The sequence below is a fragment of the Passer montanus genome, unplaced genomic scaffold (assembly GCF_014805655.1).
Source record: "Passer montanus isolate IOZ18808 unplaced genomic scaffold, ASM1480565v1 scaffold15, whole genome shotgun sequence".
Taxonomy (NCBI): Eukaryota; Metazoa; Chordata; class Aves; order Passeriformes; family Passeridae; genus Passer; species Passer montanus.
The window spans coordinates 11,342,977-11,360,343 of NW_024362051.1; the positions used below are offsets into that span (position 1 = coordinate 11,342,977).

At 40.8% G+C, this 17,367-nt stretch overlaps 1 protein-coding gene across 1 annotated transcript; it reads left to right on the forward strand.

Annotated features, from left to right (window-relative positions):
• The first annotated feature begins 1,363 nt into the window (after positions 1-1,363).
• On the forward strand, positions 1,364-14,024 carry UBLCP1 (ubiquitin like domain containing CTD phosphatase 1). The gene is made up of 11 exons (XM_039701545.1): positions 1,364-1,967; positions 3,506-3,699; positions 4,536-4,627; positions 5,030-5,115; positions 5,207-5,322; positions 6,374-6,472; positions 7,393-7,430; positions 9,524-9,622; positions 10,065-10,181; positions 11,513-11,640; positions 13,002-14,024. The coding sequence occupies exons 2-11, from the start codon at positions 3,546-3,548 to the stop codon at positions 13,027-13,029; spliced, it is 957 nt and encodes a 318-aa protein (XP_039557479.1). The 5' UTR covers positions 1,364-1,967; positions 3,506-3,545; the 3' UTR covers positions 13,030-14,024.
• Positions 14,025-17,367: the final 3,343 nt, after the last annotated feature.

The window sequence follows — 17,367 nt, forward strand, 5'->3', positions numbered from 1 at the left end:
GATTCCTTTACAGCAGGAGTGGCTCTTGCAAGTTCCAGCAGCCACTCTGAAGAAACTTCTACTCAGTGTACAGTTGTTTACCTCTGCTCTTTTGTTCCATTCCCTACTTATTACCAAGTTAAACAGGAAAAAATATCTACTCTCTCAACACTGCAAGACATAAGGTAATGGAGGACTGAAACCTTCACTTCCTTCCTCAAATTTAATACCACCTCTACTGACACCAAGCTGAACCAGTCTCTGTCACCTCCACGTGATTTCACATAAGGAACCACACTTTACCACACAATAATGTTCTTCCCTTTAAACTGTTTCTGCAAAGCAGAACTGCTGAGTGAAAAAGGTCATGTTGTGGCAAAGTCTATTTTTTCCTTCTACCTCTGTTGCCTAAGCACAGAACCACTGCAGCTGAAGGCAGTTCCAAGAATCCCAACAGGAGTCAAAAAGTGTCAACAGACACCACAATGTGCCTGTAAAGAGTCAGCTTTAGGAGCAAAGAGAGTTTTGAGTCACAGAATCAGAATGGTTTGGGCTGGACGGGACCTTAAGAGTAATTTCCTTCCAAACCCCCAGCTGTGGGAAAACATCTTCCCCTGGACCGGGCTGCTCAGAGCAGCATCCATCCTGGCCCTGGACACTTCCAGGGATGGGATAAATGCAACTTCTCTGGAAAACCTGTTCCAGGGCCTTACCACCCTCACAGAAAATAATTTCATGCTAATATCCAATCTAAACCCACTCTCTTTTCAGTTTGAAACCAATCCCCTGTGTCCTGTCATTCCAGGCCACCGTAAAGTCTCTCTCCATCTTCCCTGCCATCTCCCTTCAGGTCCTGGAAGGCTGCAATTAGGTAGCCCTGAAACCTTCCCTTGTTCAGGTGAACAATCCCAGCTCTCCCAGCAGAGCTGCTCCATCCCTCTGACCATCCCGGTGCCTGCTCTGCCCTCGCTCCAGCAGCTCCACGTCCTTTCCACCCCAGAACTGGAGGCAGCTCTGCAGGGTCTCAGGCGCGATCCCTGGGCACACAACAACATGAATAAACAAAAGGAGACAGACAATAAACTCCTTTCACAGCTGGCAGCGTAAGACAACTTACACATAAACGATGCTGTGTAAATCAAAGATAGTATAATTATGGTTATTTTGGCAGCTCATGCCAGCAGCTGCCCGTGCAAGTCGCCTCTCCGGCCTCCGCGGGGCCGCGGCGAGCTCGGCCTCAGGCCGGCTCTGAGGGGACGAGGGCTCCCGGAGCTCCTGCTCCCGCCCGGGCCCGACCCGCGGCATGCCCCGTGGAGCTCCTGCTCCCCACCCGGGGCCCGGCCCGCAGCATCCTCAGCGGAGCTCGGCGCTGCCCGGGCCCGACCCGCCGCCGCCGGGGCTGGAGAGCCCCGCTGACAGAGCAGCCGGCGGCCCCGGGCCCCGTCCCACACCTGTGGGGATGCGGCCCCGAGCGCTCCGCGGCACTCGGCTGTTCCAGGGGGTTGGGGTTGTGTTGCTTAGCGAGCTCAGAGATGTGGGTGCTTGTTCCGTCCTCCAAGGAGAGTGGTGTGGTGCTGCAGTTTAACAGCAGAGCTGGAAGGATTTCTGTGACCCGTGGCTTTCCAACCCACTGGGTCTTGGTGGCCCAAAATTAACCAAAGGAAGCAAAATTAGCTTCAGTTCTGCACAGCGCCCAGCCCCGATGGTGGAACCCTTGGAAATCCCTGTGTCTTTTTCTGCTCCCAAACCATTTTCCCATTTTCCTTGATTCGGACCCCTGAGTGTTTTGGCAGGGGACAGAAGTGTCGTGTTTCCTGTAGCATTTGTGGTGACAGAGCTGTAGATCTGTGGGGATTGGGGGTTGCTCAGGTGCTCAGCTTTGGAGGGATGATCCTTTCAGTTTAGCGCTGGACAGAGACTGTAGAAGTTTTCTTCCAGTTCTTGCCCTGTGCATGTCCTTGCAGAATGATTTGAGGTGTATGGCGCAGGTAAGGAAACAGACAATAAACTCTCCTTTCTGACTTGGTCTAAGGATTATGGATGGGAATAATTTATGATAATGACACTGTGTCAATACCATACAGCCTCAGAATTTCTTAGTGCTTCTAAGACCCCTTTTTCATGAGTCTTTTTCACCGTGTCATGCCAGGTCCCAGTCTGATTTGACAATTTTGGATAAAAAAAAAATTCATTTCCCAGTGATACAGGTTTTCCTCTTCAATTATGTCATGCCAGGTCCCAATCTGATTTGACAATTTTAGATAAAAAAAAAAAATTCATTTCCCAGTGATACAAGTTTTCCTCTTCAATTTGTTTTCAGGGCTCTCAGAGGCAGTAGTGTGGAGGTGAGGTTTGTAATATCCTTAGCAAGGAGGTTGTACCTAGACTAATTCTCATCTGCTCTGAGCTTGGTGGCTGTGCCTGAGCAATTGCAGGTTTCTTCCCCATAGCCTTTACTGTGTGAAAGAGAAAGATTTTTTTTTTTCTGAGAGTGTGGGTAATTTCTGAGAATACAAAGTCAGAGAGGAAGAAGGATCAGAGTTTTGAGATTTTTTTAGAATTGCTAGACCTGCATTTGTTGAAGGTTGATAACCCTAGATTTTTCACAGATGTGCTCTGTTTTTTGAATATCAGTCATTTGATTACAATTTCACCAACAGTGGTGCAGAGGCCTTCTCTGCATCTCCTGACTGTCTGTAGCAGCCTTTTCACACCTTTCTATCTCCTTGATTCTATTTCTAAGCCCTAACAGAGAAAAAACATGCTCTTCCTTTGCATTAAGCTAAAAATCTTGTTTTTCTGCTGTGTTTGATGTAGGACTAAACTGTTAAATACAATTTGTATAAACGATGCTGTGTAAATTAAAGATAGTATAATTATGGTTATTTTGTCAGCACTGCCATGAAAATGCAGTTCTCTGAGTGTAATTGCATTGTGTGGGTGTGTGTTTTGGCTTTGTTTTCAAATTCCTGCTTTGATATTGCTACAGTGAGATGTGACCTGGGGTGTGCATTAGTGCAGGTATTGCACAGTGGAAGGGATTAGAGAAATCCAGTGCCAAAAATGAACTGTTGGGCTCAGAACTATTTTTATGGGCTCATATCTGCTGGGGATTTCATACTTGCTGTTGTGTTATTACATCTGTAAAGGCGCCCATGGCTGGTTTGGTTGCATAAGTGTTGCAGAGGACATTTCTGAGCTTTGCAATGGCTTTTGTGGTGCTGCAGTGCTCTGCTCGAGTGTGCAGTGCACAGGCTGTACCTGCACAGAGCACCCAGCAGATGTGAATGTGACATTGCTAAAAACATCAAAGTGGAACTCAGAGCCCCAGTTTTAACACTGTTCTTTCTCCCTTTGTTTCAGCACTTTCTCAACACATTTATCATCTGCTCAGGGGAAACAAACAGCTCTTTGATGTCCAATATAATAAAGAATCAATGATTTAAGTAGATGTTGTGGTTTGTCTTCTGGAAAGAGTAGTTTTCCTCTTTCTTCCTTACATGATCTTTGTGTTTCCCTCCTGCAGCAGATTTTTCAGACAGTAACACTGAACATATGCTTCAAGGATGTCTCTCTCTCTCATAATAAAATGGGGTGGACAGGAGTACACAATAACCTCACTGTCAGAAGAAGACACAGTGCTGGACCTGAAACAGTCTCTGAAGGGCCTCACTGGAGTGTTACCAGAGCGTCAGAAACTGCTTGGGCTTAAAATGAAGGGTAACTGTCCTTACTTACTGCTTGCTGGGGATGTGCCTGAGGTGTTTAAGGACAAACATCCCCTAATCCTGGGCTGGATGTGTGCAATAACAGAGCATCCACTTCCCAGCTGTAGCTCTGGAATGAACATGAATACAGACACTTCATACATCACTGGATATTGTTTGTTATTAATACATCTGTCTGGTCATTTTTTAGTGGTTCACATTGCCCTGTCCTAGTGGGGAGGAGAATTGAGAGCAAAAAAAGTAAACCTCATGGGTTGAGATAAGAGTTCAGTGACTGAAAGATAATAAAATATTATACTAATTATTATAATAATAGTAATGAAAAGAGGAGAAAGAGGACTAAAACCCAAGAGAAAGCAGTGGCACGGTGCAGCTGCTCACACCCACTGGCCAATGCCCATCCAGTCCCTGAGCAGCAGTCGGTGTCTCCCAGCCAATTCCCCCTGTTTATGCTCTGGCCATGAGTGCTGTGCTCTGGAATATCCCTGTGCCCAGTTCCTCCAGCTCCTTGTGCACCTGCTCACTGGCAGAGCACAGGAAACTGAAAAGTTCTTGATTTAGAGCAAGCACTGCTTGGCACCAGCTAAACCATTGGTGTGCCATCAACATATTTTCAAATTAAACCCCAAACCCAGCACTGCAACAGTTACCAAGAAGAAAATCAACTCAATCCCAGCCAAAACCAAGAACTGTATGTGGAAGATGATGGATGATAACACAGCTTGGCATAGCTGGTATTTTACAGGGAGCTTATTTCAATTACACATGGAATGTATTGACATTTTTCTAAAATCTCTATCTCAATTTAAAAAAAAATCTGCATTACAGGCAAACCTGCAGATGATGATGTTAAGCTTGGAGCCCTCAAGTTGAAACCAAATACTAAGATAATGATGATGGGCACTCGTGAAGAGAGTTTGGTAAATAATTTGCTTGTTTATTAGCTTAAACAGCAAAAGATGCTTAGTGTCTCCTAATTGTGATTTTAAATTTTGAATTTTCCAGTTATCATTTAAAAAATGATAGTACAATATATTTCTGTTGGCATTTTTTAATGTAAAATAAATTTTGCTGCAGAACTCTCAGAGCAGTGTAGTCATAAACTCCTGTGGTGTTCTGCACTTGACATACAAACCTATTATTGTGGTGCTCACTTTTTAAATCTGAACAATCATCAGTATACTTTAGTAATTCTTTCCACTAGTAAAGTGAAAAAATTATGGTTAAATAGTACTCCTGCAATGTGCAGTAACAGAAGCTTGGTATCCATTATTATTTTCCCTCTCTGATCCTTTTATCTTTTATTATTTTCATTCCTCTAGGAAGATGTCCTTGGGCCACCTCCAGATAATGATGATGTGGTCAATGACTTTGACATTGAAGAGGAAGTTGTGGAAGTAGAAAATAGGTTAGGAGTTCAAGCTGTTAAAACAGTTTGTTGTAACAGACTGTAGAGTGTACATTTTAACTAACTGTAACTTTTTGCACTGTTACATCAGGGAAGAAAATCTACTAAAAATTTCCCGTAGAGTTAAAGAATACAAAGTGGAAATTCTGAATCCCCCTAGAGAAGGAAAAAAGCTGCTGGTGCTAGATGTTGATTATACACTGTTTGGTGAGTTTTTATACAATTTGTGGTTTTTGTTTGTTTAAGAGCTCAATTTATTTGCCAGATCAGGTTTCTTGATTTTTGCTTTGCTGCGCTGTACAACTTCTGCTTTGTATGATTTTTGTCTTCTGCTCACATTTTAAAATGTTGCATGTTGTAGATTTTAGTGCAGCAACTATTTAATTGCTGCAAAAGGACATAAAAAAGCAGCAGTTTAGTCTTTTGTCCTGATAGTCTTTCCCTTGATAACTTGTATCTTGACCATCACAGTAGCAGGGCAAGATACTGTAAAATAATGATCCCATTCTGTACCTGATTGACTCTTCTTTTGGGGGGTGTGGGAGAACAGCTTCAAATTTTATTTACATATCATTACTAAACATTCACAAAAACACGTTTTTCTTGAAAATTCTGTCAAGCTGGTTTTTTTTTAAAGCCAGATTTTTCCTTCTAACTTAAGTTTCTGGTTTGTAGGTGTGCTGTGGCAGCATGACTGTGAGCAGTAAATAATACCTTCCCTTATGCCTTTCCTTAGCTTTCCTTTTTGATGACATTTACTTCCAATCTGACATCAAAATTCAACCTATTTCTAAGTTTAAAATTTTTATTGAGAGGTCTTCTGCTGGCAGATTTTGCAGCAGTTTTGGAATTGGAGCAGCAATGTTTTCATCTCTGAAATGAGCTTGATATATGTTCACACAATTGACTGGACTAGGCTTGAAGGAATCTGTTTCCTATCTGGCCAGTTACCAATTTGCTAAGTGCACAGATGATTTTCCCTGACTCTTCAAAGATATTCACACTCAGAGATCTCTTGATTTAATTATTGCTAAGCCCTCAAGTAGTTGTGAGACCAACAGATAAATATTCCCTCTGCTTTGTCTTTCCACCTTTAAAATGGGAATGGGAGTTTGATATCAAATCATTCATGACCTTAAAGTGCTTCAGTGCTTCCCTCATGAAACTCTTTGAATCTGTGGATAGAAAGGAAAATCAGACTGGACTTTAATATCTAATACTTTAATACTGGATTGCTTATCTGTTATATTCTGTTTAGACCACAGGTCATGTGCTGAAACTGGGGTAGAGCTGATGAGGCCATACCTTCATGAATTCCTGACTTCTGCCTATGAGGACTATGATATTGTAATTTGGTGTAAGTATTACACTCTATGCCTGAGAATTTATTGTAAATAGTCATCCAGAGCAGAGACTCCTGGTGGGAGGCTTTTATATTGCTTTTTAGTGTGAGTCACAAGATCTAAAATGATACAGAAACATTTGGCTGTAATTTGCACAACTGTTAGAGATATTTTAGAAAAATACCAATTCTTATGTGAAAAAGCCCCACATACTGCTCACAGGAATGGGTCTAGTGACAGGATAAAGCTCAGCATCACTTCACTTTGTTACTTTGTACAAAGAAGTGCTTGAAACAGAGCTGTATAATCAACATCAGAACACTGATAGTGATTTTACAAATAACCTCAATGCAGACAACACATAGTGAGCTGCCAAATGACCCAAACTTTCCTGTCTGCAGGGGTGCTTGGTTGATCCTTTGCCTGTGCATTATAGTTCAATTCCTGTCCAACAGCTGGAGAGCAGACTTTAGCCAATGCAGGGTTCAAACCATATTAAAATTCAAACCATAACAAAATTCTATTTTCATAGTCTTGAACAATGTTTCTCCATATTCTTAGATCAGGAAGCAATGTTGACACTTTGTCCTTTCCAGATTTTATGTATTCCTATCATTGTTTCCAGGAGGAAATCCTGCACAGGCAGTGGGTTCCTCAAGCCAGGTGTATCCATGGTCTTACAGGCTGTGGTTCAGTAACAGCTGATCTAGAAAATGCTTTAAATATTTGCAGTGCTTCATCTAGTTGTTAATTTGAAAAGTAAGCTTCTCCAAATAAAAATAGACTTCCATGAAGGAAGACTTTCTTTAAGGCCCTAAAAGCTGCAACAAAAAAATGACATATTAAGTGAACTTCTTAGCTTTTTTTTTTTTTTTCCCCTGCCAATGACTTATTTTGATGAAATATTCTTTCTGTTTTTTCCCTTTTGTTTCAGCTGCTACTAATATGAAGTGGATTGAAGCCAAAATGAAAGTAAGTTGTTCTGAAAACATGTGATTTGTTTCTGGTCTGGGTAACCCTTCATGCAGCTGTGCTCATGCTCAGCATTGTAGAGCAGGTTAGAAACAGAGGAGGTTGTATGAATCATAACTGAGTTGTTTCAATTTCCACAGTCACTTGAAATGATCTTTATCACAAAACTAGATTAAATCTAATTTTAGAATTCCACACAAACTATCAGCAGTAGGTGCTAAATTTAGCAGAACTAAACACAAGTCAGTACCTGCTGTAACTTGGATTCGTCACGCAGCCCTGCACAGTTGCTTTCATCTTACCTCTAATTATAGAGCTCCAGTCTTTAAATGTGATTTTTTTAAAGGAGCAGACAGATGTGACATGCTGGAGTAGGTTATCAAGAGGAAACTCTTCTCATATTTATCTTTTCCTCTTGCAGCTGGGGGTTCTGTTGCTTCCTCTGCCTTGTTAAACATCCCATAAGAGCTCTTTCACTTTCTGGTTTCTTTCCTCCTGGAATCAGGCAGGAAGCCAGTTTTGAACAGCTGACCTTGTGGTAAACATATTTACAGTCAGCTTTAAATCTAATGAGCTTACTAAGAATTGCTGTGTGTTTGGTTGGTGGGTTAGGGGTTTTTTGTGTTTATAAATCAAAAGTTATTTCCAGGAAAAACCTTTCCAAATTTAAGCTTTTATTATGCACTATTTTTCAGGTTTTTAGAGAGCAAAACACATTTTTCCAGTGTTCTTTTCCTCAAAATAATTAATTGCTACAATGTTTTCTAAACAAAAATGCTTCTTAGAAATGAAAATCTTTAGTCAGAACTATGGAGTGGAGTAAAATCAGTGCTGAGCCTTGCAAACATTGCGTTCTTCTGGCAGTGTCACATATTTATATTGCGTTGTCACAGCAGTGCTAGGACTCAATCTTGTGGAAAACCATTGTACAAAACTGGGCTTTTTCCCCTGCACTGGTCACCTTTCTGCATTTCCAGGTTGCTTTTCCATCCTTCCTCCTGGACCCTGATGCATTGAGATTCCTGCCACTAGATGCCACTTTCTGTTTCTCCTTAAACTGATGGCACCAGGGGTGCTTCCTTCCCAAAGTTTCATTTTTGATCAGGGGGCTGTGATTCCAGCAATAGCTGGCATTAAAGTTTCTGGTTTCAAGTACAAAACAGGAACAGCATTTAAAAGAAGGGAGTATCAGACAAGCAAATTTAATCTCTCAGTTACCACCTTTTTGTGCCTGAAATTCAAACATTCTTGAACAGCTGGTTCTGTCAGTGTAACAGGATACTGACCCAGGTAGGAAGAGCATTTCATTTGCAAGATTGCTTTTTTAAATAAAAACAAATCAGGTAAGTGTGGCTGGATAGTTGCAAGAGAGCTGCTGCAGTGGGTATTTTCTCACTGTTACTCAGGTTTGCATATTGCTGCTGTTTCACACACCAGAAGTTGTCAACAATGTCTGTGTTGTACCAAGTCAGCAGATTTTACTGGTACTGTTCAGCTTTGGAAAGGATCTGAAATGGAAATGATGCTCCCTCATCTAGTCTTAAGTTTTTTATTTCTAAAAAGTTTGTTTTCCTTGGAGTATTTCAGGAGTTACCAAATCTTAAAAGTGCAAATTGACACTTACACTGGTTATCTTGGACATGTGCAGGAGGGAGCAGTGACAGTGAGATGTTCCTGGGTATTCCATCTTGGATTAGGCTGTGATTTGTGCAAATCACTGTGAGGAACAAAGAGCAGCCAGAACACAATTGTAAAGTTAAGTTGAGGTGTGGAGAACTTGTGAGAGGTTGTGCATGAAGGTATGAGCAAGACCTCTCTGAATTTTGCCTTCTCTGCAAAGTTGCTTTGATTTTCTGCCAGCATCAGCTGTTAAGTTCCTCATATTAAACACTAAAAATAAATCCCTCTGTGCACTTTTATGATCCTCATTATGTAACAAATGCAAATTTCCTTAGGTATCTATTTTTAGTGTGTCTCTGGTAAACCTCCACAGCTCACCCCGTGACAAACAATGTACTATAATTGTGGTTCCAGTTGTTGAGCAGTAAAACTGTCATAATTAGAAGCTTTAATCATAAATCTTTGTGATGCAGGAGCTTGGGGTGAGTACCAATGCAAACTACAAGATCACTTTCATGCTGGACAGTGCTGCCATGATAACAGTGCACACTCCTCGCAGAGGACTCATAGATGTAAGTACCAGTTTTTCTCCTAATCTTTTTCTACATTCTGCTGGCATTTTATCACACTCCTTTAAAATACTCAGCAAGAAAAGTTGTTTGAGGGTTTTCATGCAATAAAACTGCAAGAATCTTGGAACCACAGATTTTTTCTACTGAAGGTCTCTATTAATGTTTTGAGTGGTATCTTTAGATGTCAGAGCTTTCAAATCAAACAGTAGGTAACTGTTGCAAGAAAACTTAGTGCCAACAGAAAGGTTTTCCTTATGTGGGGGGTATTTATGTTGTATTATTTCACATCTTCCTTTGTTAAAGCCAAACTACCTTCTAATGGTAAAGCAAAGGAATACAAGTGTTCATTCAAGTTAGGACTCAGGTTCCTCTAGATGGCATTTTCATCTCCTGCCCGTGATCTGATTTATCTCAGACACCTTGTATTGTGTTGTGTTTGCAGGTGAAGCCTCTTGGTGTTATCTGGGGAAAGTTTTCAGAATATTACAGCAAAAAAAATACTATTATGTTTGATGATATTGGCCGAAACTTCCTGATGAACCCACAGAATGGACTCAAGGTAATGGAAACTGGAATTTTCATTTACTGCTACTTTTTCTTGATACTTCAAGTAGTACTTTCTCCTACTTTTTTGCTGTAGCATAAAGAAAGACTATTCTTAACTAGCAAAAATGCATGTTTTATTAAACCTTTTAATTCACAGTGCCATTTGTCTTGTTTAGTACTTCCTTAATAGTAGTATTAAATAAACCTTGTGTCACTATTAAGTGAGTGTTTAAGAGATTACTAAAATCAATTAAATTGTTATTTCTGCCCGAGTTATACCTGCAAGCTGTAATCAGCCTGGGCATTGCTGACAGACACCATTGAAAATGTGATGTTCCATCTCCAGAGTGGTCATATTCAAAAAGAAGTCAAATAACAACTGGCTGTACTTCATGATAGTATGACAGGATAATCACAAGTATTCTATATGAGAAATAATTAGTACTTTGAGCCACTTTGACTATAGAACAGCAAATATTTCATTTTATACAACTGTGAACCAGTGCGTGCTCTGTTATTACTGCTGGTTCTGAATAAGAATGCAGCTTAAATTTCTACATACATGTAGATGGTAGAGCAGTGTTGTACTAAAAGAACTCACATAAATCTCTCTAAAAAAGAAAAAGGTGTTTTCAAATGCAGAAGTTCAAGATGGTATCTCTTTGAAAGTATCCATGATGTGAAGAGGAGAGCAGTTGATGAGATCTAGAAAGATTGTCTTAACTGGAAGGAGAATCAGGAATGGCAAAGATCTTGCTGGGAGGGGATTATCCAGAGAGGTCCCTCTGATCAGATTGGAAAAATATTTGTCAAAGTATTGTTAGCAGCTGCAGACAAGAGCACTGAATCACTAAAACAAGGCCCAGGAATAATGTATTCCAAGCTTTGCTTCTGATACCTCTTTTCACAACAGCTCTGGTTGTAGTCAAGGGCTTTTTGCTGAAAAAAAGCATCTGGTTCCAATGATACCACACAACTGAGAATGCTGAGCTGAAAACCCCTCCTGCAAAAAGCTCTGTGAAATCAATTAGAAAATGTGACAGTCCATTCCAGATCATTTTATCAGTCTGTCTGGGGGCGGGGGGAAGGCTTGAAGAAGTGCAAGAGAAAATAATTTTTTTCTGGTTGGTGCAAGGTAAAAACCCCCTCAGTCCAGTTTGCATGAACAGGACAAATTTGATCTGACTACTGCTGGAGAAGGTTTTTTTTCCTGTTACCTGTGAAAAGTTTTAACTTTTCATAGTACTGAAAATGTATTTTAGTCAGATGGTAAATGATAGAGAATCTAAAGCCTTTTTCTTTCTGTGATCAAATGGTTATACCCAGTTTCTTTCTTTTGTACAGATAAGGCCTTTTATGAAAGCACATTTAAATCGGGATAAAGACAAGGAGCTTCTAAAGCTCACCCAATACCTCAAAGAAATAGCAAAATTAGATGACTTTTTGGAGCTGAATCACAAACATTGGGAAAGGTAAGAAAAAAGGCAAAATTCTTGCTTCCTTCTGTCCCTGACTCTATAAAGACCAGAAACAATGGAACTGATGAACTGTATAGCTTACAGTTATAAAGGTCCTTTAGTTTGAGGAGAATTTTAATAGGGCCATAGTGTTGGGTCAGCTTCCCTAAAATGATAAGATTTTGACAGAATGCATCTGTGTTTTCCTACTTCTCCAGCACTCAGCCCTGCCAATTATGCAATTATGCATCCTAAAAGGAAAAGAATTTTGAAGGAACACGGTCCCTGGAAACCTCTTTCTTTCCACCCCAGCAAAGTTAGATTGTGGGTTCAGATCCCAAATCCTTTCAGGCAACTTTTTAGAAGTTCTTTGAAAGCTTTGTTGTGTTAGTGTAGTTCTTAGGCACATCCGGGTTGGGTGGTATTGCAGGATTCATCAGCTCCAAGTAACTGTCTTACAAACAGTTTTCCAAGTGCTCAGGGCACCAGTTAGCATCCTAATTCTTGCTAGAAAGTGATTAACTGAAGGGCTTCAGCAAAATGATTCTTAGTTTTATGCAACAGCCCTCTGGCTTCAATGCATGTGAAAAAAACTGTTGGAAACCACTCCTTTGGTGTTTAAAAAATGGAGCCTTACAGCCTTGATACAAATTTTCTTTTCTGAATAGAACAGAAAGTGAAATGTTAAACCTTAAAAGCAGTGAAATGATACAAATTTTCTTTTCTTTTCTTTTCTGAATAGAACAGAAAGTGAAATGTTAAACCTTAAAAGCAGTGAAATTCACTGGATATTTCACACTGTCAGTGAAATTGGTTGGATTCTTTCTCCTAGAGTATTTGCAAAGCCTTTTCACACCGCACAGGCAGATTGCTCCAGCTGTGGTGCTAAGAGAGCTGTGAGATCAGAATACAAGCAGTTCAGAGTCACTCAGACTCTCCAGAGAAGCTGCTGCAGGGCTGTTCTTTTCAGGTTATGCTGCATCAGTTCATTAATGTCCTGAATTTATTTGAAGGAGTGCCATTACTAATGGGCCTTTTCATCTTAAAGGATATAAAAGCCACTTCTCCAACTGCTGTAATTTTCCAGCCTCTTAGAATGAAACAGGTTTCCATTTCCTTCCTCCCTTTTGTTTAAAAAGCCTGATAGAGTCTAAGTAAAACATGACTTTGAATTACCGCAAGATAACCTATCGTGAAATTGAGAGATGTTGAAATTAAATAAAAATCATAAGTGGTATTGATTTCATTTCTAATTTTTGGTTATCAGTAGAGGATTGTTGGTGAGAAAAGAAAGCAGTCACACTTTGATCTTAAGATCTCAGCTATATTTGTGGTCACCTCTTACTTGGCAAAAATCTCTACTTTGTTTCTTTCAGGTATCTTTCAAAGAAGCAAGGACAATAACACTAATAAAACTGTGTGGCACTGAATTGAAGGGAACATCACTAAGATCATTGGACTTTTCCTTGCTTTTGTGCTAGAGTATAATAGTGCTGGACACTGGACCCAATGCCAGAACGACTGCTAAACTTGGTCTTCCAGCTGGTTGGTTGTGGGTTTTTTGAAAGATCACAGCAATAAGCTCAAAGTGGGAGAAACAAGTCAGTTGCTTTTTCTTGCATTCAGTTCTGGTGTTACTTCTCAAAATACTTTCCTCTCCTTTGCTGCTGAAGTATAACCATAACCATCAAAGACCAAAACCATTCTGAGACTAGGAAAAAAAATATTTAGACCAAAAATGTTGATTAAAAAGCCAACCTTGGCAGTGTATGAATTGTATAAGTCCTCTATTCCCTCCATCTTTAGAAACAGTCTCCCTCTCCCATTCCAGTATTTAAGTCTATAAATTACAAGTTGTCTAAGTTTGGTATGTATTAGTATTGTCAGTGTTTCTCTGTGCAAGACAGTAAGATGGGAAAGTACCACCTCTGTGGCCAGTTTACCCCAGTGTGTGAACTTGTACTATAAAGCAGTGTTTACTGGAAAACAAAAGATTGAAGTTTGAGGGAGAGAAACCCACTGTTATTTGATCAGTGAAAAGCAGTCTGCCTGAAAAATCCCCATATCTCAGATAAAGGGTTTAAACCTCAGATGGGAAAGTCACATTCCTAACAAAGCATGAACAAAACCCTTGTTCTCTTCTAGCTAAATCTTGTCAAAGTGCAAACACTGTGTTTAAATACAATATTCAGCCATACTGTTCTTAAAATATCATTTACTTGCGCTGCTTATGCCTGCACTATAGAAGTGTGATGTGACTGCTGTTTGGCATTTCCAACACTTGTGCATTATGCAGTTCATGGATTTGAAAGAAGACTGACCCTTTCAAATAAAAAATGGTATATATTGTTCTTAAGGAACTATAGCAGTTGTGTAAATAATAAATACCTTTTTTCATACTTTCTGTCCTGTGCTGCCTTCAGTATTTAGCTTGCATAACAGAGCAACCATCAATCATATTAATTTAGGGGGGATCAGAGACACTGGGTTTGCATCAGGAGTTGAGTAAGAGCCTGCTGTGTGCCTCTGTGGATTAGGGAAGTGGTGCAGCACCAGGCTGGCCAGGAAAGGAGCCCTGACAGCACATGTCAGGCTGTCAGGACAGCAGGCACAAAGGACCTGCTGGGATGAGGCTCCGGCTCAGTGACCTGTCAGAAAACATCCAGGTCCTTGTCCAGGGCTCTGTGTGCTTTAGTGCCAACCCCAGCTGCCTTTGACAGAGCAAACCAGAAATCTGATGCATAAAAGTGGTGCTTTGGGTAAGCATGGAGGGTGAAGAGTTGCAGTTTTGCCTCCTAGAGCTGATTTCTGATCAAGGAGCTGCCTGACCCCTGTACAGACAGCACAGGGAGAATCCCTGAGCTTACAACTGTGATCCTTTCCTGGAAAAGCTGCAGCAGCAGAGATCATGGAATGAGGGACTGGTGTATGGTGCACTGGAATTCCTTTGACTTTGAACAGTGGAAAGAAGTCAAGGCATTGCAATTAAAGCAGCTGCGGAGTTTGTGCTGGGCAGAGAGAGAAAACCAAACCAAGGGAATGTGTTTAAACATGTGCCTCTATTTTTTTTCTCTAAATTTTTCTACAAACAGGTTACAGGGAATGAGCAATACTCATTTCTTTTGCTTTATACAAGGAAACTTTAAAAAATCAATCTTGATTTTATTTCAGTGATGTGGGGGTTTTATCCCAGAATTTGAGAGCATTCACTGATCTGAAGGTGATGTGCACTCCCCTTTCAAATATTTTATAAGCTGAGCTGGCACATGCAAGTGTGATCTCAAAGTGATGGTAACACAGAGCTCCTGCTGACAAGTTATGTCTTTTATAACTAATATTATTTCCCTTACCATATTTTCTGTTTGAAGACTAGTTTGGCTGTTTGATTTGGTTATCTTCTAAAAATGCTGTTGAGATTTACTTGGCTGAGATTTTTTAGTGGATAAGGCAAACACAAGCCTGATGTTCAAATGACTACAAGAATCAGGGGGCACTGATGGAAGAGTGGGCTAGAATGGTAAAAGCAGCAGGAATAAATCTGGCTTTTGTTGTCATGGTTGGTTGTGGAGGCAGGTGGCATCAGCAGGTTCAGAAAAGAGTTCAGCACCTTCATAGAAAAGTCCTCAGGCAGAAGCTAAAGGGAATAGGAAGGGCTAATAGCCTGCAGTGAAAGAATTGGAGGTGCTGAGGAAGATGGGAGAGGGTCACACAGAGCAGCTCCTGCCTGCACTGCAGGGCTGCTCTGGGCTATACCTGCAATGTGGCTGTGCCAAACTCCACAGTAACTGCAAGGATAAATGGGTAGTTTAGCCCCACAACAATGTATTTATTGCTCATAAATGCAGAGGAAAACACCTGTGCTGATTTTTTTGTTTCTCCAACAGGGAAGGCAGATTTGACCTACTTGTAGTTCTAAAATGTAGTTAATCCTGGAGAATAACTATGGACAGCAAAGTTTAAAGGTTTATTCCCTGCTAACATTTACTTTCCTTTTAGGTGATATTGAGCTGCCTGAGAAGTATTTGATTAATGGCTTTCACTATCTCTATTAAAAGAAACAGTATTAAAGTATAATTAAAGAGAGGGAGCATACAACTTAATTACAGAGCTCATAATTTACCGTTCTGCAAAACTCTGGAGAAGCATTAAATGGAGTCTGAACTATTCCAAATATTTTCATGTGTCAGAGACTGTCTCAGGCTCCCAGTACACGTCAAACATTTTGTATGTTGTTCTGTCTGATTATTCTGACCAGAAGAGACAGTCCATTTCAAAATGAAGTTATTTCAGTAAGCCCTGGATAGCTGACAGCTCCAATGCCTCGCTGTGGCGTGAATGCTCATCACTGGAGGTGCATGGAATGACAACTGAACTGCAAATCCAGCCCCACAAATCCTGCTGCATGACTGTGAAGTCTACAGATAGTTGCCAATTTTTATTCCTGACTTGACATTCAACTGACAGCAAGTGGATGCCAAAGGGTTTAAGACAATTTTCCACTCTGTCTGTTCAGATGTATTTAAGGCTGATGTGAGAAGTGCTGAATACTTGCCCCCAATTAGACAAAGGCCAGGTAAAAACTGTATTTCAGAGTGTAAAGAAAAGCACACAGTTCTCCTGATTCATTAAAGCTGCTTAAAACAAGAAATGCTGGATGAAGAGGCAGAATCCTTGGACACTTCACTGTTGTCACCACAGCAGCTGTGGCAGGTACTGGTGGATATTAGCAACTGCTGCACACAACAAAGGGTGCCTGGTGAAGTGCTTTGGCTGAGGGGGATTCACAGAGAACAATTTCAGTGAAAAGAAAATGCTGAGGAAGAGAATAACAGCAGTGGATGGTAAAAATTCTACTCTATCCTGGAGAAGACAAGGGACATCTTGCAGGCATTACAACTTTCCTGTGTGAGCAATATTGGCAATATCTTGTTAGCAGGGGTTGGTGCTGATATCTGTGCTTTGAATGGGCTCTGCACCAGCAAGGACATGCTTTGGATAGGGCAGCCCCAAAGATTCAGCAAGAACTGCCTCGTGATGGCAGGCGAACAGCTCTGGTTAGGTTTTCCTAAAAATGCTGAAAAACAGCTCTGAGAGCTCACAGTGCTGGGTTTGACTCTCCTGGCTTTATCTGCTGCACCACACCACTTTAGACATGTATTTCCCAGCCCATCTCTATCATCCCCCATTATCCTTTGGATCACTGATAATCACACAAGGCCTCAATCTCATTCATACATCAGCCCTTTTCTGATAGCGTTTTATAACAGAGAACTTCAAAATGAACTATTTATATACTGATGAGCTTCCTCAGAGCCCTGAGCTTCATTATTTATGCTTATTTAGGAACTTTGCTCATCTCTGGAGATGCTTTGATGCTGCTTTGGGCACTTGGATGCTCATTTGGCTCTCAGGAGTCCGTGCCGAGCTTGGCCTGTGTCCTTGCCACACACAGTCACATACAATGCCATGCCATTAATTTCTGTGTCTCTCCTGGCAAATGGTTTTCCCACCAATTCATTTTCTGTTAAGAATGAGTACAAGTCAAAGGGAGATTGTTCTCAAATTGCATAATGCTCAGAGCACTACACTGGGGTGCTGGGCACAGTAAAAAGTGCATCATTAACACCCCCTGGAAGTTTTTGTTGTGTTGGTTTTTCATTCCTTTAAACTGCCTTGTTGGAATTGCACACCCACTCTGCTCACACCCCACCATTTTTCAAGGTGTTTGTGTATCAGAAAAGA